The sequence below is a fragment of the Mandrillus leucophaeus genome, unplaced genomic scaffold (assembly GCF_000951045.1).
Source record: "Mandrillus leucophaeus isolate KB7577 unplaced genomic scaffold, Mleu.le_1.0 Scaffold321, whole genome shotgun sequence".
NCBI lineage: Eukaryota > Metazoa > Chordata > Mammalia > Primates > Cercopithecidae > Mandrillus > Mandrillus leucophaeus.
This window is the reverse complement of record NW_012103377.1, coordinates 3,344,632-3,367,966: the sequence shown is the minus strand read 5'-3', so window position 1 is coordinate 3,367,966 and position 23,335 is coordinate 3,344,632. Positions and strand designations below refer to the sequence as shown.

Below are 23,335 nucleotides of genomic sequence, written 5' to 3'. Positions count from 1 at the left end.
TACCCAGTGATTCCAGTTCAGGATCATACGTGGCTGGAGCATGTCCCAGCAGCTTAGTGCACCAGGTGGAAACCAGTGCTAGCCAGGACGCCATTCCATCACAGGGCCACTCACACACATCACACTCACTCAGACTGGTACCATTTAGACACACCAATAAACTTGACGTGCACAGCTTTGGGATGTAGGAAGCACCCAGAGAAACCCCATACAGACATAGAGAGGACATGCAGACTCCGCATAGATGGTGACACAGCCCAGAATCCATTTTTTTCTTTCATCAATGTTATTATAGTAAAAGAATGAAACAATGATATTCAAAGACCTGCTGCAGTCTCTTCCACTGCCAAGGGAAACAAGGTATCAGCACCTGCTTATTAATGTGGAATTGTAACTCCAGCTCTCATTTTGTCCCTAAACAATTTCCCTTACAATTCGAACTATGCGTTTAAAGGATATTTCCCTTATTTTATCCAGTACTTCTAGGTGTTCTGTAGCAGAATGGTTTTCAGATTATTCATTCTGCCATGTGGCCCAAAATAGAAGACCTATTGAAGTCTAGGAAGTATGTAAACATAAACATGTCCACGCTCCAGCCTTAGAATTCCAGGCTTGCATCTAGTAATTCTAATGTGCATCTGTGCTTAAGACTCACTGCAATAGAAAATAATAAGCTTGGATCATTATATCATTCAAGGATACTGTTTATATTTTGCTGGAAAATAATCTTAGACTATTTTTCAAAAGAATGAAACCTTTCTTGGCATCTACAAAGATAAAATGCTTTTGCTACAAGTGATTGCCTTTTGGGAGTTAGTTCTTTTAATAGCTAATTGTATGCAGAAGATTTTGTTGAAATTATGTATTATTATATAGTGGACAATTTCATTTTCTGAAAGGGTAAGAAAAAATAGATGTTTACATCATGTTTCCTGCATGGAAAATTTCTTTGGCCAAAATTTTGCTGAGCTCTGAAAACATTTTAAAACTTTTATTATCATTTGCTTTGGCCTGTCAATATGCTGTAAGCCAATATCACAGCATTTGAACTTTGGCAGTTTTTTAGCTGAATGAATAATAATTCAGCAGTGTTTAATTGTGTCTCTGATAACTAAAGAAGTAGATGAAAAAATTTAAGTACCAAGTACAGCTGCTATCTCGTTTGCAATTCTTACTAAAACCCATTGTCTTATCCATTTTGTGTTGCTATAAAGGAATGCCTGAGGCTGAGTAATTTATAAGGAAAAGAGATTTATTGGGCTCACAATGCTGCACACTGTATAAGAAGCATGGCATTGATATCTGCTTCTAGTAAAAACCTCAGGAATCTTCCACTCATGGTGGAAGGTGAAAGGGGAGCAGATGTGTCACATGGCAAGAGAGAAAGCAACAGAGAGACAAGAGGGGTACCCACACTCTTTTAAACAATCAGCTCTTGCATGAACTAATAAAGTGAGAACTTACTCATTATTGATAAGACAACACCAAGCCGTTCATGAGGGATCCACCCCTATGATCCAAACACCTCCCACCAGGCCCCATTTCTAACATTGAAAATCAAATTTCAACATCAGATTTGGAGAGGAAAAATAGCCAAAATATATCACCCATTAAATCCAAATGAATAAAATGCCCATTTTAAATATTGTGCAGAATTGGCACAGAAGGTATGCTAAGGTTTGAATGCTTTTTCCCCTCCAAAACTCATGTTGAAATTTGGTTGCCATTGTGGCAGTGTTGGGAGGTGGGAATTTGGGGTGGTGATCAGGCCATAAGGGCTCCACCCTCATGGGTAGGATTAATGCCATTAAAAGGGTGAGTTTGGTCCCCTCTTGCTCTCTTGCCCTTTCATCTTCCATCATGTGAGGACATAACAAGAAGGTCCTCACCAGATGCTGGCATCTTGATTTCCAGCCCCTAGAACTGTAAGAAAGTAAATTTCTGTTCTTTGTAAATTACCCAGTCTGTGATACTCTGTTATAGCAGAACAAAAAAAGACTAAGACAAGGTACAAGCTACATTTTTCAAGTAATCTATCAGAGTAACTGTTGACACAATTTATGCTTTATGTAAAAGTAATAAAAATCAAATTTTTAAAATTAGCTTTGGCCGGACACAGTGGCTAGCACCTGTAATCCCAGCACTTTGGGAGACCAAGGCAGGTGGATCAACTGAGGTCAGGAGTTCAAGACCACCCCGGCAAACATGGCAAAACCCCGTCTCTACTAAAAAAATACAAAAATTAGCCAGGCGTGGTGGCACGTGCCTGTAATCCCAGCTATTCGGGAGATTGAGGCAGGAGAATCACTTGAACCTGGGAGGTGGAGGTTGCAGTGAGCCAAGATCACGCCACTGCACTCCAGCCTGGGCAACAGAGTGAGTGAGACTCTGTCTCAAAAATAAAAAATAAAATAAAATTAGCTTTCTGCAAATTCTTTTACTTATCAGATAATATTAGAAAATAAATGTAAATTTTTCTTTTCTGTTATTTTGTTTTGACAATCCTCATTATCATATCAAGGGAGTATGTTCTTGCTTGAAATTGAACCAATTAAAAATCCATATTCCATGCACTATGAGAAGTGTTTTTTCAGGAGGTATCTCATTTATTCCTTACAAGAAACACCTGCTAATATTATCAACATTTTACAAATGAGAAATGAAGTAACTTGCAAGATTACACAACCAATATGTAGTAGAGTTGCAATTTGAACCCAGGCCATCCAGCTCTAGAGCCTGTGTGTCCAACAACAAAACTGTACTGCCAGTTACATTTTAAAAATTAAAACACACACACACACACACACACACACACACACGAAATCTACCTCAGAGGCCAGGTGCAGTAGCTCATGCTTGTAATCCCAGCACTTTGAGAAGCTGAGGCTGGTGAATCGCTTGAGCCCAAGAGTTCAAGGCCAGCCTGGGCAACATGGCGAAACTCTGTCTCCACAAAAAATTTTAAAAATTAGCCAGGCATGGTGGCTCACTCCTGTAGTTCCAACTACTTGGAAGATTGAGGTGGGAGGATCACTTGAGCCCAGGAGGCGGAGGCTGCAGTGAGCTGAGATCATACCACTGCCTGCATGACAGAGCAAGATCCTGTCTAAAAAAAAGAAGGGAAGGGAAGGGAAGGGAAGGGAAGGGAAGGGAAAAGAAATCTACCCAAGGAACATTCTAGGATAACAATGTTTAAAAACAAGTTTTATTGGCTCTACCCCTCCAAAGAGCTCCCAAATCCAACTACTTCTCACCTCCTTCAATACTGCCTCTCACTGAGACTATTGCAACTGCCTGACAGGAAATAATAAAGATACAGATATGTCCACTCTATGACCCAGTAATTCCACACCTGAACAGACACTCAACATAAACGAGTGCTTTACGTCCATCCACCAGCACATATAGACAAGAATGTTCATAGCACTGTTATTCATAACCAAATGCTACAACACACAAATATCCATCAACTATAGAACAGATGAATGATTTATGAAATACTATGCAGTGATTTTAAAAACTTATTTTGATACATAAAATAATATCGATCAATCTTATAGATGTAATGTTGAGTGAAAGAAATCAAACTAAAGCCAGGTGCAGCAGCTCATGCCTGTAATCCCAGCACTTTGGGAGGCTGAGGCAGAAGGATTGCTTGAGCCCCAGTTCAAGATGAGCCCAGGTAACATGGTGAGACTCCGCCTCTACAAAAAATAAAATAATTAGCTGGGTGTGGTAGCACGTGCTTGTGGTCCCAGCTATTCAGGAGGCTGAGGTGGGAGGATCACTTGTGCCTAGGAGGTTGAGGCTGCAGTGAGCCATGTTCACACCACCACACGCCAGCCTGGGCAACAAAGGGAGACCCTGTCTCGGGAAAAAAAAAAAAAAAAACTTAAGAAATTAGACACAAAAGAGTGCATACTGTATCATTCCTGTATCATTCCTGTTTTCCTTTTTTTTTTGGATGGAGTCTCGCTCTGTTGCCCAGGCTGGAGTGCAGTGGTATGATCTCAGCTCACTGCAACCTCTGCCTCCTGGGTTCAAGTAATTCTCCTGCCTCAGCCTCCCAAGTAGCTGGGGCTACAGGTGCCCACCACCATGCCCAGCTAATTTTTGTATTTTTAGTAGAGATGGGGTTTCACCATGTTGGCCAAGCTGGTCTTGAACTCCTGACCTCAAGTAATCTGCCTGCCTCGGTCTCCCAAAGTGCTCGGATTACAGGCGTGAGCCACTGTGCCTGGCATATGATTCCATTTCTATGAGGTTAAAAAACAGACAAAAACTAATCTATGGTGCTAGAAACCAGAAAAGTGATTATTTCTTGGTGGGGTGGGTGGGGGCAGATGGTTGACTGGGAAGGGGATGAGGAAGAAGACATGTGAGGTGCTGGTATATTCTGTATTTTGATCTGGGTGGTGGTGACACAGGTGTAGACACATAAAAATTCATTGAGCTCAGCCCTTAGGACTGTGCACCTGACTGTACGTGAGCAACATCTCAAATGAAAAGAAAAAAGTGAAAACAACAAAGAACATCAAAGGCCATCCAAATCATAACTGACAACACCCATCCTAAAGCCAGTTTTTCTCTCCTCCCCAATTCTGCTACAGTAACCCTCACTGACCAAACCCCAAAACTCACTGTGGCATCCAGCAAGTAATTTTTCTTTCATCTCTCCTTTCTTTCAATTTTAATCCCAGGCTTGACTTGGCTTTTTACTAAACCTTTTCCTCTTACCCACCCCCTTTCAGGTCCATCTCTTTCTAAGTCCATCTCATTTTCCCAATTCTGCCTCATAAAAGATGCAGAATAGAATAGCAAAGACAAAATTCTCTTTACTAGATAGTTATGGGGAGAGAATGAAAGAATGCTCAGCCAGTAACGTATCTTGTTCCCTCACATATCCTCAGTTATAAAGTTAATTGAACTTTCCTAGAGAAAAGATACCACTGAGTGATTATTTCTTTTTAGTGACTCTGCACCAGTATAAACAATTGACTGACCCCTCACCTAAAATGTAGTAGTAAGCTGTTGTCTTACTCTTCTTAGCAATATCTACCAGCCTATACCAGGTATTTCCTGCAGGATGGTTTTTTTTTTTTTTTATGAATTTGTTTTTTGCTGAAAATCGTAAAGGTAAAATTAGGAAGCAGCATGGCATCTGGAGAATGGTTGGAAGAAACACATTGCAATTTCTTAAATATGAATATTGGCAGCACTTTTCAACTTTAAAAGGCAATGGTTATGGGCCCAGAGCACATCAGTTATCAACAGCACTTTCCTGGTGTAATTCTACAATGTTAAATGTATAATCTTTGGGCCAGGCACGGTGGCTCATGTCCATAATCCCAGCACTTCGGGAGGCTAGGGTGGGAGGATCGCTTGAGGCTGGGAGTTTTAGACCAGCCTGTGCAACACAGTGAGACTCCATCTCCACGAAAATTTTAAAAATTAGCCATGTGTCATGGTGTGCACCTGTGGTCCCAGCTACTTGGGAGGCTGAGGCAGGAGGATCACTTGAGCCTGGGAGGTCAAGGCTGCAGTGAGCTATAACCATGCCATTGCACTCCAACCTAGATGCCAGAGACCTTGTCTCAAAAAATAAAAATATATGGTCTTTGACCATTTTTTCTCAAGTTAGGGTCTGAGAATATCTGGGGTTCTGCAAATATGTTCTCAAAGATCTGCAATGACTTTTCCCTTTAAAACAGGTCCATAGGAAGTTATCAGGGGCTAGAGAGGAAGTAAAATGGGGAGTTATTGTTTAATGGGTAAAAAATTTATATTTGAGAAGATGAAAAAGTTATGGAAATATATAATGGTAACTGTTATACAATGTTGTAAATATATATACATGCCACTGAATTGTACACCTAAAAATGGTTAAAATGCAAATTTTTATGTTATGTAAATGTTACCAAAATTTTTAAAAAACAAGTTCATAGGGACTTCCATTCCCAGCAATATAGCCTATTAGCCATCCTGAAAAAACCCTCCTAGTACAAAAATACCCAAAATATAGAATAACATACTTAAAATATTCCACAAATGCATAGTTGCTATAGTAGAAAGTAAGGGAAATCCTTAGAGGTAAAAAAAAAAAAAAAAAAAAAAAATAGATGAAAAAAACACAAATCCAGAGAGGTAAGAGAGCTCTAAAGCTGGTGGCTTCCCTGACGTCATCTGCTGATCTTAGGTGCTCCAGAGCTGCTGCTGTAACAGGCCATCTTTGGGGACAGAAGATAAAGCCCAGAGACTTAGAAACTGGACCCTCAGAAGGTGAACCAGAACAAACCAACCACTCTGGAGCGAACCTTAAAGAAATTTGCTTCTCTTGGCCTCAGATGGAGGAGAAAAAAGTCTCCCGTGAAATCTTCTGTTTATGAACTGGGATCCAGGAGGTTTGGGGTCTCAAAGTCTTAGTGATTTCTATTGCTCCTAGTTCCAACTTCTATTCCATTATCTTTTAAAAAATTTGAAAAAATATTATGGATCAATTTCTCAGGTATAACACACCCAATTCTTTCACCTGTTCTTCATATGACATATTTCCCAGATCTTTTACCACCCCTCCCCACTTCAACAGGCTTCTTTGGGGTACCTTCTGGTTTGTCTCAGTATTCAGTATTCCTCTTAAGGAATAATGGCCATAACTGGAAACAGTGATGCAGATACGGCTAAGCCTATACAGAATAGAGTGGGCTTATTGCCACTCTCAATTGGTGTATTAGTTATCCACTGTTGAATAACAAATTACTCCCAAAACTTAGCGGCTTGAAATAACAACATTTATGATCTCACCATTTCTGTGGGTCAGGAACCTGCGCAGTGTAGCTAGGTCTTCTGGCTCAGGGCCTCTCACAAGGTGGAAGTCAAGGTGTTGGCTGCAGTGGCAGTCATCCCAAGGCTCAACTGGGGAAGGACCTGCCTCTGAGTTCACTCATGTGGTTGTGAGCAGGATTCAGTTTACCACAGGCTATTGGTTTAGGGGCCTCAGTTTGTCACTGGCTGTTGGCCAGAGGCTGCCTTCAGGTCCTTGCCACATGGGCCTCTCTAGAGAACAGCTCACAACATAGTAGCTTGCTTCATTAGAGCAAGCGAGGAAAGCCAGAGAGAGAGAGCAAGCAAGACAGAAATCACAGTCTTTTATAACCAAATCACAGAAGTAATAGCCTATCACTTTTGCCATATTCTATTGGTTAGAAGCATATCACTTGGTCCAGTCCACACACACAGAGAGTGGATTACATAAGGCATGAATAACAAGAAGCAAGGATCACGAGGAGCCATTTCAGAAGCAGCCCGTCACAACTGTATACCACACTTCTGATCCTGAACCTAAAACTGTGACCTAAAAAGAAAGCCCACATGAATGATTTACTTTAAGTGACCTCAGGTTAGTGAGGCCCCTAAGTATTTGGCAAAAGCAAACAATCATCATCTCTGGAGGAACTTACCTTAAGCCCAGGCATCAAGTGCTTGCACCACCACATGAGGGTCCAATAAACATAAGTTCACAATGGAAAAGAAAAAAACATAAGTCACTATGAGCAACAGTTAGCAGAAACAAAGAACCATACCTGCAGATACTACAGACACTGGAATTATCAGATACACAATATATAATAAGATGTTTAATATGTAGAATCGAAAATATGACTGAGGAACAAGAGGGTTTTTAAAAATAGCGAATCATTTCTGAAATGAAAACAATATTGCTTCTCAGCCTTTTGGCTAAGATCAAGTGAAATGAAACCAAATATAATTTCTAGAAATGAAAAATAAAATAGTTGAAATTACAAATCAATAGCCTGGTGGCTGGGCACAGTGGCTCATGCCTGTAATCCCAGCACTTCGGCAGGCTGAGGCAGGCAGATCACTCGAGGTCAGGAGTTTGAGACCAGCCTGGCCAACATGGCGAAACGCCATCTCTACTAAAAATACAAAAATTTAGCCGGGCATGGTGGCACAAGCCTGTAGTCCCAACTACTCGGGAGGCTGAGACAGGAGAATTGCTTTAACCCGGGAGGCAGAGGTTGCAGTGAACCAAGATGGCACCACTGTACTCCAGCCTGGGCGACAGAGTGAGACTCTGTCTCAAAAAAAAAAGAAATCAATAGCCTGGTTAAAACAGCAGATGAGACACAGTTGAAGTGAGAATTAAGAAACTGAAAGATAGATTTCAAGAAATTACTCAGAATGCAGCAAAGGAAAGACATGGAAATTCCAAAGAGAGGGCAAAAGACACAAAAAATAGAGAAGCTCTTTTATCTAATTGGACTTTCAAAATGAAATTAAAGAACAAGCAAGTGAGAATATTCAAAGAGAATGACAGCTGGGCATGGTGGCTCACATCTGTAATCCCAGTACTTTGGGAGGCCAAGGATGGAGGATCACTTGAGACCAGCCCGGCCAACATAGCAAGCCCCTGTCTCTAAAAAAAAAAAAAAAAAAAAATATTAATTTTTAAAAAACTAGCCAGGGATGGTGGCATGTGCCTGTACTTCTAGCTATTCAGGAGGCCAAGATAGGAGGATTGCTTGAACCCAGGAGTTTGAGGCTATGATTGAGCTATGAGCTATGATTGCACCACTCCAGCCTGGGTGACAATGTTAGACCCCGTCTCTGAAAAAGAAAAAGAAAATGGCAGAAAATTTACCATACGTGATGCAGACAACAAATCCTAAAATTCAGAAGCTAAACTGCACTGGTTATTTATCTAGCTTTCAACTCCACATCCATCCTATTTCTTGCAAAATAATGATAGGATGGGATGTCTTCAAAGCACTTTTCCAGGCTCTGTTAGTGGCTGACTTCCCCCAAGGTTTCACCAATAATAGGCACTGGTCAGTGATCATAAGGTAGGAAAGGGGAATAGCAGTAGTTCTTCCCCTCTCTTTTTTGCTCTTTTCCTTCTGGCTCTAAGCTCTCAGCAATAGCACTTCCTCCAACTATTCAGCCCCAGTAGCCCAACCATTGAGGAGATGGTGGTCCCTCCTCTTCCCTTCTAGATTCTGATAATGCAACATACTCTCTTTGATTCCTTGAGCCCTAGAGATGTGATAGCTACTTTCTGTGTTTTCTAATCTCTGGGCTACCTCACCTTTGTTCCTCTTTCAACCTTTTGACATATATGTAGCTAATTTCCTTACAAAATCCTCTATATAAAAATTTTATATAAAATACAAAAATATTTTAAAATACCTAGCATGGTTTCTTTTTCCTGCCTGGACTGTGACTCAAATACCAACAATTCCAATCAGGAAGAATAAAAAGAAATCCACAACTAGACACATCGAAGTCAAATTTAGAATATTAGAAAGAGGACAGACTGCCTAAAAGAAGTGACTGGTGGACTGATGATGGACTTCTTAACAGTAACAGTGGAAGCCAGAAAATAAGTACCATTCTCAAAGTGCTGATTAAAAACAACTGTCAGCCTAGAAGTACATACTCTATGAAACTATCATCTCCAAATAAGAGGGAAATCAAGATATTTTTCAGACAAAACCCAAGTGTTTTCCACAAACTGAGACTCTCCAAAGCAATTACTAAAAACTATACTTATGGAAAAAGACAAATTGTCCCAAAAGAAAGGCCTGAAATGTTACCAGGCAATGGTGAGCAAAAAAATAAAATAAAATAAAAAATAAAAAAGTAAGCATCCCGTTATCTAAAGAAATACTGCCTCTAATAAACAACAAAAATATCTTTTTATGTGCTTAAATAACATCAACAGAGAACCAAAATACCAGGAAAAAAATGACATGCAAGTCGGGAGTGGGGTAATGATCATTAAAGCTTTCAAAGGTCCTGATACTATTCAAGAGAATGCTAAGGGTATTGACCAATTTTAGACCATGCTGAGTTAAATAATAGAGATCACCAAAGTTTAGTGAATCTCTATTATTTCACTCAGCATGGTCTAAAAGACCTGGCCTTGGGATCTGGGGTTTAGTTTCCCCCTCAGCCTTGCCTTTAGAAATCCAATTAGCCAGATGCCTACTTCAACATCATTTCTGGCATCCCTGAAAAGTTGCACAACCAGTTATCATATGATTGAGTAGGTACTATCATATTTAATTAGTGAAACAATGTCTGTAATATGAATAAGGTATGCCACTTGGATGAATTGAAAATACTTTAATATTTACTTTTGAATATACATAAGCATTCTAAAAATAACTTGGAGTGAAATTTTTCTTTATGAGCTTTCTATGTTTATATCCATCACTTGAATTAAAAAATGTTATTCATTGGTTCAGTATACTCAGTACTGAAGAGTAAAATGCTGCAATAATTATGATTTTTAATACTATTGACATAGAAAACCAATTATTAACAACCTGCATTGCTCAGCTTTTGCTATGTTATGCTGCAGCAAAAAACCCTAAAATAAACAACTATATTTAATTTTGTGTTTCTTAATTCCACTTAGGCCATAAGTCTAACAAGAAAAAATATTATTAGGAAATTCTTCACATCTTGCAAGGGTAAACTTAAAGCAGAATTTTAGCTTTGCCACCTTAAAATTTCACAAGTAGAGAAAACTCAAAAATCCTGCTCAAAGAATCTCAAAATCCTGGAGGCCAGGCGCAGTGGCTCATGCCTGTAATCCCAGAACTTTGGAAGGCTGAGGCAGGCGGATCACTTGAGGTCAGGAATTCCAAACCAGCCTGGCCAACATGGTGGAACCCCATGTCTGCAAAAATATAAAAGTTAGCCAGGCTTGGTGGCGCATGCCTGTAATCCCAGCCACTCTGGAGGCTGAGGCACGAGAGTTGCTTGAACCCAGAAGGCAGAGGTTGCAGTGAGCCAAGATCACGCCACTGCACTCCAGTCTGGGTGACAGAGCGAGACCCCATTTCAAATAAATAAATAAATAAATAAAAACATCCTTGATAAACCATTTTCAATTTAGATATGATAAATGTAAAATACAAAGAGTCAAATAAAGTGTTAGAGCAAAATGAGGTATCAAAACACACTTTATTCTCACTTATCAAACTTAAAAATAATAAATTTTAGAAAAAGGCTTTGAGAATTCCTTATAGTTATGTCTAGGGAAGCTAAAAGTTAAAGAAAAAGCTTATTGATCTTATTACTATAGACCAGGAGTTGGCAAATTTTTTGTTAAGGGCCAGAGACTAAATATCCTAGGCTTTGCAGGTCATAAGGTCTTTATCACAACTACCCAACTCTGTTGTAATATAAAGGTGCCGTAGATAATATGCAACAAATTAGCACAGCTGTGTTCCAATAAAATTTTACTTACAAAACAGGCTCAGCCAGGAGCTGTGGCTCATGCCTGCAATCTCAACACTTTGAGAGGCTGAGGCGGGAGAATCACTGTGAGACTAGCCTGGGCAACATAATGAGACCCCATCTCTACAAAAATATATATTATTTAATTAGCCAGGCATAGTGGTGAAGCGGGAAAAGTTCCCTTGTTCCCCTCGCAGGGCTCACTTCTTCAGTGCCCCACTGCTCAAACCTCTAGGGGAGCTTACAGTCGGGCAGGTTGTGGGGCTCCAACCCCACGGCAGCGTCTAGTGGTGAATGTTTACAGCTTCTGAAGCCCCAGTGGGTGTGTGTTACCGTGTCCTCTTTTAGTTGTGTTGTCTGTAGGCGGCTTGCGTTTATCAGCTCAATTAGACCCTCTGCCTTATCGCAAGGACAAAGGGCTTTCTGTATCCTGGGGTTCTTGCCTGAGTATACGGGAAAAATCAGATCACACGTGGGCTTGGAGAATGCATGCAAGGTTTTATTGAATGGTGGAAGTAGCTCTCAGCAGATGGATGAGGAGCCGGAAGGGGAATGGTAAGGTGGTTTTCCCCTGGAGTCGGGCTGCTCAGCAGACCCGACTCTCCTCCGATCACCCTGGCCAAACTGCACGTCCTTCCGCTGGTCAATGGCCTGCCGGCGTCTGCCAGTGCCTGTTGGTGTGCTCTTCAACAGATGTGTTCCTCTTGACATCCAGCCGCTTGTGTGCCTGCCCGCTAGGGTCTCGGGGGTTTTTATAGGCACAGGATGGGGTGTGGCGGGCCAGGGTGGTCTAGGGAAAGACAACATTTGGGCACAAAAACAGAAATGCCTGTCCTCACCTAGGTCGGTGGGCACAGGCCCAGGGTTGGAACCCTAGCCAGGGACCACGCCCTTCTCTACCCAGCACGTCTCTGCCCCCCTCCCATATCAGTGGCATGCATCTGTGGTCCCAGCTACTAGGGAGGTTGAAGTGGGAGGGCTGCTTGAGCCCAGGAGTTTAAGGCTGCAGTGGGCCGTTGCCGTGCCACTGTACTCCAACCTGGGCAACAGAGCAAGACCCTATCTCAAAAATAAAAAATTTTAAAAAGGACAGATTTGGCCTTTAGGCAGTAGTTTGACAGTCCCTAGTCTAGACTGTGAACTATTTTCAGTAGGTGAAGATGAAAGATTTTTGAGATTTGCTGAAGCTATGAATCCTACTTGAGGTCCTTCTAGAAAATTTATTATCAAAAAACGTTTTCTTGAATTGTATTCTGTTGTGTACAAAATGGCTATGATAATATTAAATGGACTACTCTATCTTGGACATCGAGACATTTGGATATGCTGAAACAACTACAAGTCATATTTAAGTTTAATAGCATGGTAGATTAATGATGAATTCAACTCTACTTCTACTTGATTGTTGGGAGATCATTGAGGTCTCATACAGCTATTAATATAATACATTCTGATTGAAGAACTATTTATAGGATAAAAATCAGCAAAGAAGAGTGTCATTCAGTTGTTATCAACAATATAACCAACATAGTGAAGGGCCAGATAGTAAATATCTTAGGCTGATTTAGGAACCACAAGCATACAATGTTTTGTTCACATACCCTTCAGTACTGCAATCAGAAAGCAATTATAACTGTCTATAAGCAGAAAGTTAGTAGGCCACTTCATCATACCTCAGTCAAGACAAAATATATGATGTCCAGAGATTTTGGAATGGCCGTGTCATATATTTAACAAGATATTTAAAGAAGATGGAATAGCAGCTATAACATGTTAAAAAGCCATGTTGAATGAAATAAAAACAATATACTTTTTAGATGAAAATTTATTTTAACTTATTAAAAATGCTTGCAGAGAAAGTAGTTTGCTTACTGGAACCTGAAGAGAAAGTAAATAACCAAGCCAATGCTTTCAGAGTGCAAATATTTCTCATATGATAGCTGCTGAAAAAATTCCCTTATCTACTCCAGGAAGATGCTTATACTGGTGTGTATGATATAAAACTGAAATGCAGATGGAAAGCCTGAGAAGACTGGTTTCTTGAAAGCCAATTATATTGCTCCATTGCTATATTGGTAGACTCCAGGTTTAAGGACACATTTTTTCAAGTGACTGTGTAAAAGCACCATGTGCAGACAAAAACAAAAATACAGAAAGTGAGAACAATACTTTCTGAAAAGATTCAGAAAATAGATTCTCCATTTGGCACTCAAAGCTTCCATTTGTAGAACTACTCCAATCAAACTGCACCATCACTGGCAATCACAAGACTAAGATTTTAATGGAGATGAATTTTTACCCTACTCAGTTCCTATTAAACAGAAAGGAAAGCTTAATAATTTTGTGGCAACATCAACACTAGCAGTATCCCATAATGGCAGAGCTAACCAAACATCTGCTACTCTACCCTCTTTAGGTGAAAGTGAACATTTATGTGGTACATAACACTGGCATTAAGGTTAAGCACAGTGGCTCACACCTGTAAATCCCAGTACTTTGGGAGGCCAAGGTGGGAGGATTGCTTGAGTCCAGGAGTTTGAGACCATCCTGGGCAACAAACGAGGCCCTGATCTCGACAAAAACATTTTTAAAAAATTAGTTGGCTGGGCGCGGTGGCTCAAGCCTGTAATCCCAGCACTTTTGGAGGCCGAGACGGGCGGATCATGAGGTCAGGAGATCGAGACCATCCCGGCTAACCCGGTGAAACCCTGTCTCTACTAAAAAATACAAAAAACTAGCCAGGGGAGGTGGCGGGCGCCTGTAATCCCAGCTACTCGGGAGGCTGAGGCAGGAGAATGGCGTAAACCCGGGGGCGGAGTTTGCAGTGAGCTGAGATCCGGCCACTGCACTCCAGCCTGGGCGACAGAGTGAGACTCTGTCTCAAAAAAAAATAGCCAGACATGGTGGGACGCACCTGTGGTCCCAGCTACTTCAGAAGCTGAGTTGGGAGGATCACTTGCCCAGAAGGTTAAGGCTGAAGTGAGTTGTGATAGCGCCACTGCACTCCAGCCTGGGTAAAAAAAAACAAGACCCTGTCTCAAGAAAGAAAAAGAGAGAGAGAGAGAGAGAGAGAAAATAAATCTTGGGACCCCAAAATCACTAAGCCAAAGGGAAAAGTCAAGCTGGGAAATGCATCAGGCAAACCTGCCTCCCATTTTAGTCCTAAATAAGATAGCTACATAGATGTTTTTTAAAAAGCTACATACGTCCCTCACAACAGGCCAACAAGGAATTTCTCTGAAACAGTTCTGTTGAATTTTACCCTGGTAATGTAAATTGATAGCTTATCTTCACAGGTACAGGACAAAAAAGACAGAACTCAAAGTCATTCTGCTACTCACCTAAGACAAATGTTTATCTGATTGCTTCCTTTGTTTTTTTGTGTTTTGTTTTAAGATGGAGTTTTGCTCTTTTGCCCAGGCTGGAGTCAAGTGGCATGATCTCGGCTCACTGCAGCCTCCGCCTCCCATCCCACCCCTACGCTGGGTTCAAGTGATTCTCCTGCCTCAGCCTCCTGAGTAGCTGGGATTATAGGCGCCTGCCACCATGCCCGGCTAGTTTTTGTATTTTTAGTAGAGATGGGGTTTTGCCATGTTGGCCAGCCTGGTCTCAAACTCATGACTTCAGGTGATCCACCTGCCTCGGCCTCCCAAACTGCTAGGATTACAGCCGTGAGCCACCCCACCTGGCTGGATTGCTTCCTTTGTTTATGTAAAAATGCAAAAGTCACTGAATCAGACTAAGGCATAAGTGACTATTTCTCTACCCCCTGCAACGTGTAAATCGTGTATTCAGCAAAAGGCTGATCAAAGACCCCAGAGAATGCAACCTTTGGTCTCTTACCTACCTATGACGCCTAGGCAGGCGTCGTCAGGACCTCCTGAGGCTGTGTCACAGGTGTGTCCTTAACCTTGACAAAACAAACTTTCTAAGTTAATTGAGACCTGTCTCAGATACTTTTAGGTTCACAACTGTTTACTTCCAGGCATGTTCTTCTCTACTTCCAGGTATACAGGGGATTACACTTTCCCTGCCCTTTTTAGTTAGGCACAGCTATTTGACTAGTTTTGATAATGAAACATGAATAGAAGTAACATGTGAATATCTGAGCTATAGCATTTCACTGCCAGTGGTAGACTCCCTAGTTCACTTCTTTCCCTGCCTTGGTGAACCCTAAGCGTCATCTTGTGATGTGGACATGATAAAATGGTGGAGTTTCCATCAGCCTGCCACCCTCCTACCTGCATATCCTGCCAACTAGCACACACAAAAAATAAATCTTTGTTGTTTTAAGCCTTTGGATTTTAGGGTTGGTTTCCAAAGCATAAGCTAGGTTATCCTGACTGCTGCAAGTTAATGTCATAAATGTAGACTATAATGATCCCAGAAGCAAACTATCTGCTCACATTGATGAGAAATACATAATTCTGAATGCCATGTCAAACTTTAAAAATTTAAATAGCAATACTTGATAATTGAAAAATAAAAATTGTATATATTTATCATGTACAACATGTTATTTTGAAATATGTATACATTGTGTAATGACTGACTGAATAGTAATATTTTCAAGAAAACTAATATAAACATTTAATTTTTAAATGTTATATTTCATGTATTTTTTATCACTGAAGTTTATAATGGTGATATTCTGCTTCAGCCAAATATTGACTTTTAACATGCAGCTGCTTTGCATTCAGTCAATATATATATTCCATGCCCCTCTAAAAATAATATATATACAAATGATATAAATTCAATCTTGGTTATGTGTCCTTTATTTAAAATACATAGGTCACAGAAACCTGAAACAATTTGTAAATTAAATCACAAATTTATTCTACGGAAGAATACCTTGATCTTCTAGAATTCAGGCATTTTTTGCTGCCCCTTGCATCCTCTATCTTGTCTCGTCTGCTGCCACCAGCTGGCTTCCACTACTGCTAAATTTCAGCAACCAGCAGGATTCAATTCAGTGCTTTGTTTTGACTGCTGAGTCCCTGATGAAAACACCAAGTCAGTTGAATAACTAAATTTTTAGGCTGGAAACAGAAAAGCACAACCAATTCATTTCCTATGTACTTTGGGCTATCAGATAGCCACATGGTAGCTGGTACTTGTCCCAGTAAGTGGTCCAGACAAGGCTGCAGGCTAACAAAAGAGAAGACATTTCAGTTCTTAAGTTAATATTCTGCTCTCAGGGAAGAATATTGTTAAAAACTATAGAGTCATTGTATAAGAACAGACAAAGGTCAGATCAAACACAATAGTGTATCAATAGTCTCAGTATATGGCCAGGCATGATGGCTCACACCTGTAATCCCAGCACTTTGGGAGGCAGAGGCCGGCAGATCACCTGAGGTCAAGAGGTTGAGACCAGCCTGGCCAACATGGTGAAACCTCGTCTCTACTAAAAATACAAAAATTAGCTGGGAGTACTGGTGGGCGCCCGTAATCCCAGCTACTCAGGAGGCTGAGGCAGGAGAATTGCTTGAGCCCGGGAGACGGAGGTTGCAGTGAGCCAAGATCGTACCACTGCACTCCAGCCTGGATGACAAGAGCGAGACTACGTCTCAAAAAAGAAAAAAAAAAGTCTCAGTATAGTATTAAGCTTTTAATAACTTCAGTAGTATAAATTCTATGAATTTATACATCATTTGAAAGTAAAATTATTTAACTGTATTAACTATAAAATTATTTAACTGCCTATTTGGTTTGTGAATTTTTGAACAGTAAATGTGTTTTACTTTTTTGTTGCAGTCAATGTTTGCCATCTCCTGCTAAAGGGACTGAAAAATTTAAAAATGTTCAAAATTCACAAAATAAAATAAGCATTTAAGAAATTTAAATAAACCTTCAAGTGACTTTTTGCAAGTTTGTAGCATTAATACTTCAGAAATTATTAAAGCTTAAAACAGCACTAAGTCTTTTGGGATACTTGTATTTGGAAAACTGTGCAGTAACAGGGTGGTTGAATACAAACTTTTATAATTTACACCCAGCTATGTCCAAAGAAAACTAAAATCATTTATAACAACACATATACACGCAAATAGGCAAAGATATGTAAAACAGTCATAAGCTGTCTTGAAGCTGGAGAAACATGTCCCTAAGTGAGTAAAACTTTAGGAAAAGCAGAGAGAATGAGGCAAATTAGTAGCAATATTTGTAATATAGGTTTCTGGTATTATTCTATATTTTCACTTGGAAGGGTGTTGAGGATACATTTTTATTTGGGATACTTGTTCTTGAGATAGTATTATGTTCTCAATATTTTGGTATTAGCATTAGTATAGCTAATGATGCTTTTCCAGAAAAACTGAAACAAATAACTTTTAAAGATGCACATTAATAGAATGTTAAAAATAAATAAATAAATAAATAGTTTTCTTTCCTCTTAGAGATTATCTAGTTCAGTGGTTCTCAACCTTGGCTGTACAGTGCAATGACTTGAGGGGTTTAAAAAGTATAAATGCTTGGGTCCCACTGAGCATCTGATTTAATTGGTCGAGGATACAGAACTGGCATCGGGAATTTTAAAAGACCTTGGTGATCCTAAAGTGCAGGTAAGGTTGAGAACCTCTGCTCTAGTTCAATATATAATCAGGTATACATCAACATTAAAATGTGTAGGTGTTCAGAGTTCTGATTTTTAACCATAGTACCATCTCAAATATTATAATGGAAAAGTTTGAAAAAAGAGCCTAATTTAATCATCATGGATAAATTTCAAAAAGCATGTTGAACGAAACAAGCCAGACACAAAGATTACTTATTGCATTCTATTTACATAAAGTTAAAAATAATCAGAACAGGGGGAGGGGCTATTGACTAGGAAGGGACGCAAGAAGGAAATTCCTCAGAGGGAAATTTTCTCTATTTTGATTAGGGTACACGGATATATATATATCTCAAAAATCACAGAAATGGACAATTGAGCTCTGTATGTATGATTTCATTATATGTAAATTTACAATTCAGTAAAAAGGATAATCTGCATAATTAAATCTGCATATGTATGACAGGGTCGGGTAGGGAGAGACGATTACTTTAGACGACCCCAAATCCTCATAGGTTAAAAGAAACAGCAAACTCCTGATCAGAACTGGCGAAAATGGAGAGTAGACAGCAGGGAGGGCCAAAGCCTAAGAAATCGCTACAAGACTAGACGCCGAGTTCGAACTACTGCCAGGACGGCGGCGCCCGAGCGCCCACAAAAATAAGCCCCCGCGCCATTTCCGGTACTAGCAAATCCTCCTGTATGTCCCCACTGGAAGAGTCCGGTGGGAAACTGTGCCACCGCAGGGAAGGAGCCGGCGGTAGCTTGGTTCCTGAGCGGATGCTGGGGCTGTAAGGCGCGCGCGGTCAGCTGTTTGCGGTGCAGGGAGGAGGACGCCGGGGCTCGCCTTCCCTCCTCTGCCGCCGCCGCCGCCGCCGCCATGATTCCGGTGTCGTTGGTGGTGGTGGTGGTGGGTGGCTGGACTGTCGTCTACCTGACCGACTTGGTGCTGAAGGTGAGGGCCTTGGGCCTAAGGTCCAAGCCCGCGGTGCCCATGGCCGGAGCGCAAGGCCTTCTTTTCTCTTCCCCTGCCGCGCGCCTCCCGGGCTGGACGGTGCCCACGTGCGACAGTCCGCGTGGTGGATCGGCCCGGTGGAGTAAATAAAGCATTGCCGGCCGCGGGAGGGGTGTGGCGGCCTGCGCGGCTGCCACCGTCGCAGTGCGGGACAGTGCAGGCCCTTCAGCCTTCGGGTCCTGCCTGGGAGGCGCCAGTGGTAGGATCGGGAGGGCCGGGGCCCTGCCAGACCCAGCCGCTGCAGTGCAGCAGGGAGGAAAAGAAAACGTCTGCTTAGTAAAGACAGTGCTTTCCCTTACTGTTTTTAAGGTCAAGACGCTCTAGAGACTCAGATATTGGAATGAATCTAAATCAAGTCGTGATTTAGATTAGTAGTCTCAAATTTTTAAATGCATATGATCGTCTGCTGTTGCGGTCAAAATGCAGATTCCGATTCAGCAGGTCTGCGGCAAGGCCTAAAATTCTGCATTTCTAACCACTTCCCAAGTGCTGCTGATACTGCCAGATCACAGAGTGTACTTCAGAGTAGCACACTCAAATAGCAAGGATTTACATAACCAGTTTCTGACTACTTGAATTCTGACTTGCATCCTGCACCCCACTTCTTCACACTAACCAGATACCTGGGTGCACGGTCCATTTTCCAGTTATTTGAGAAGGGTAGCAGAAAATCAGGAAGAGTTGTCTGACCACATGCTTCAGGCAAGCTTTTGAAATTGAGTATTGGGGGGGTAGGGGATGGGGGAGAGTAATTGTGTATGTGGAATAAGATCATATAAATTCTCAAATGTTTAATACAAATTCCAGTTATGAATAGCAAAACCTTCATGTTATGAATACCATTTAAAATAGAAAACCATAGTATTGCGTGTTTTAGCTTTAACAATAAAATGAAATGAGACTTTTCCTTCTTTCTATCATTTAAACTCGTAAAGTGCAGGAGGTTATATAGTGTAGTCCTTAGATCCAGGGCTGGGCTTCTAGCCAATGTGACCTTGGGAAAATTGCTATCTGTGCCTTGGTTTCTCGTCTTTAAATAGAGATAATAGTAAGGATCTCCTAAGATTATAGAGAGAATTACATTAGTGTATCCACATAAAGTCTCGCTCCTCAACTTGAGGTTCAAGGACCAGTAGCACTTGCATCATTTGGGAGCTTGTTAGAAATGCAGAATCCCAGGCCTCACCCCGACCTAGGGAATCAGAATCTGCATCTTAGCAAGATCCCAGGTGGCTCCTCTGTACCTGTTTGTGTTTGAAAAGCACTGATGTGGCCAGTCACAGTGGCTCACACCTGTAATCCCAGCACTTTGAAGGAGGCTGAGGTGGGAGGATTACCTGAGTCGAGGAGTTCGAGACCAGCCTGGGCAATATAGTGAGACTTTATCTCTACCAAAAATTTAAAAGCTAGCCAACCATGGTGGTGCATGCCTGTAGTCCCAGCTACTCTGGAGGCTGAGGTAGGAGGATTGCTTGAGTCTGAGAGTCAGGGGTTACAGTGAACCAAGATCGTGCCACTGCACTTTGGCCTGGGTGACAGAGCAAGACCCTGTCTTAAAAAAAAAGAAAAAGCACTGATTTAAAGTACTTGGCATAGTGGTTAACATGTCATAAGCAATACGGGCCACAGTGATTTTGTTTTTTGAAAAAGCCACATGAGCCAGGTATGGTGGTGCAGCCTGTAGTCTCAGCTACTTGGGAAGAAGAGGCGGGAGGATAGCTTGAGGCCAGGAGTTCCAGGCCAGCCTGAGTAACATAGTAAGACACACACACAAAGCCACATGATTTCTTCATGTTGCATATGTGGAAAAAAAAATCTAAAATAAAAAGAACTTTTACAGCCCCTAGTCACGAGTGAGGTGACCAAGATGTCACTGGTTTCAGTGACAACCCCTAGCTCCTTAAGAGTGCACCATCCTCTGAGCAAAAGACCTAACACCCACTCAGAATATCTGCCTGGGAAATGGAGAGACCTCAACTTTCAGGAGCCTGCACCTTTAGTTTCTCTGCTTCCAGCTTGGTCTGCTGATCCATCCTCGGTTTTTCTAGGATTTCTGCATAGACATCTGTTGGAGAAGTGTGTCACTCCTTTTCCAAGTCTTGGAAAACAAGCAGACTTAAAATTTAACTACCGGAAGACTGGGAGCAGATAACATTACAGATCCAAAGCAAACAGCTACCTATATTTAGACTATGATCATTTTTTAAGACTATGATAGGGCTAAGATTTCCTTCTTGGACAGATAAGTTTCTCACATGGGTGGGCATCAATATGACAATACTTACTGTACTTACTGTAACTGAGTCAGGTATATAACACAGCCTTATGTCATCCAAAATCCTATATTAGTCAAGGACTTCAAACTTCCCTAAAGGTAAAACTCTTGTTGGGGCTGTGTATAAGCAGCTATTCCCACAACCCCAGAGAATTTAAGGGACATTACTAAGCCCAAGATGGTTTTAGATAAGTTTTTTACTTTTTACATGATCAAAGTTGGCCTAACTTCTTAGGGTTGTTGCTCAGAAGAAGAAAGCAAGCCCTGATTGCAACTGTTCCTTCTCTTGGATTGGTTGGGTTTTTTTTTTTTTTTTAATTATAACACAAGGCTTCTAGACCAGTGCTGTCCAATATGGCAGCTATTAGCTACATGTGGTTATTGAGCCTTTGATCAGAGCTAGTCCAAACTGAGATGTGCTGTAGGTATAAAGTTGATGTTGAAATTCAACGAATTAGTACCCCCAAAAAAGTAAAGTATCTCAACAATAGTATATGTTGATTACATGTTGAAATATCTTGGATTTTGGGGTAAAAGTATATAAAAATTAATATTTAAAATTTGGCTGTTAGAAAATTTAAAGTTATATATGTGGCTTACATTTGTGGCTCACATTATATTTCTATTGGACAACACTGTTCTAAGCAGGGGTCAGCAAACTTTTTGTAAAGGGCTTGGTAGTAAGTATTTTAGGCTTTTTGGGCCACACAGGGTCTCTGTTGCATATTTTTGGTTTTTATTGTATTTTTATAATCCCTTAAAAATGAAAACTATTCTTAGCTCACAAGTTGTGTGAAAACAGTCTGTAGTTTGGATTTGGCCTGCTGCCCATAGTTTACCAGACCCTAATCTCAGTAGACCAGTTAGGTCTGTGACCTTTAATATTCTGAAGAATAAACATAAAGCTTCAAGATTATAAACATTTGGGCAGTCAGCATCTTGATTTCCTCTAGAAAATACTTTGTGTTATTTTCTTACACATTATAAATTGTTCTTCAAAATTGAGTGATTAAGAACTTTTCTTTCTCTCTTAGTCATCTGTCTATTTTAAACATTCTTATGAAGACTGGCTGGAAAACAACGGATTGAGCATCTCCCCTTTCCACATAAGATGGCAAACTGCTATTTTCAATCGTGCCTTTTACAGTTGGGGACGGCGGAAAGCAAGGATGCTTTATCAATGGTATTCTTCATCTTCTTTTGTTTGGTTTAAGTTAATCATTAAGTGATCACTACAGACAGCTTGTTAAATTAACTATTTCCATCACTTTGCAGTTTTCTGAGTTTTAAAATATTGACAATATTAAAACTTTCTGGTTTTATATAACCTTATGGGATCGTATCATTGGGGCTTGCATACATTAAAAATCGAGGCATTTATGGCAATTTATGATTAGGGGCTTTATAATGATCTCTGGGACACCGAAGATACTGGCAGGTTCTGTAGATGAGCGAATGTGAGGGTCAGGGGTGGCATGGTCTAAATTTCTTTTTGTTAAAAATTTAGCCCCAAATGGATTAGAGCTAAATGTAAACAATCAGATCATCAGAGTTAGCAGAAAATGCAATAGCAGATCAAAGCATACAAAGTGGAAAAAAGGATATAATAAAGATAAGAACAGAAATCAGTGAAATAGAAAATACACAATAGAGAAAATCAGCAAAGCCAAAAGTTGGTTCTTTGAAAATATTAATTGGGCCAGGTGCAGTGGCTCACACCTGTAATCCCAGCACTCTGGAAGGCCAAGGCAGGTGGATTGCTTGAGGCCAGGAGTTCAAGACCAGCCTGGCCAACATGGTGAAACCCTGTCTCTACTAAAAATACAAAAATTGCTGGGCATGGTGGCATACGTCTGTGGTCCCAGCTACTCGGGAGGCCAAGGCACAAGAATTACTTGAACTCAGGAGGCAGAGGTTGGCAGAGAGCCAAGATCACACCACTGCACTACAGCCTGTGTGACAGAGCAAGACCCTGTCTTAAATAAATAAATAAATAGAAAATATTAATTGATAAATCCCTACCATGACTGATGAAGAAAAAAGAAACATAAGTAATTAAAAATGAGAATTGAGGCCAGGCACAGTATTCCATGCTTCAGCCCAGGAGTTCGAGACCAGCCTGGGTAACATGGTGAAACCCCATCTCTACAAAAAATATAAAACTTAGCCAGGCGTGGTGGCTTGAGTCTGTAGTCCCAGCTACTTGGGAGGCTACATGGTG

General features: G+C 40.8%; 1 protein-coding gene across 2 annotated transcripts in view; it reads left to right on the top strand.

The window, feature by feature from the left end:
• Positions 1–18,507: 18,507 nt before the first annotated feature.
• The window catches only part of MBTPS2 (membrane-bound transcription factor peptidase, site 2), a 50,984-nt gene continuing 46,156 nt past the window's right edge, over positions 18,508–23,335 (top strand). For both annotated transcript variants that reach the window (XM_011988023.1, XM_011988022.1), the window contains exons 1-2: positions 18,508–18,779; positions 22,149–22,297. In XM_011988023.1, the coding sequence (XP_011843413.1) occupies positions 18,705–18,779; positions 22,149–22,297 (224 nt within the window). In that variant the 5' untranslated portion in view covers positions 18,508–18,704. The remainder of the gene's footprint in view (positions 18,780–22,148; positions 22,298–23,335) is intronic.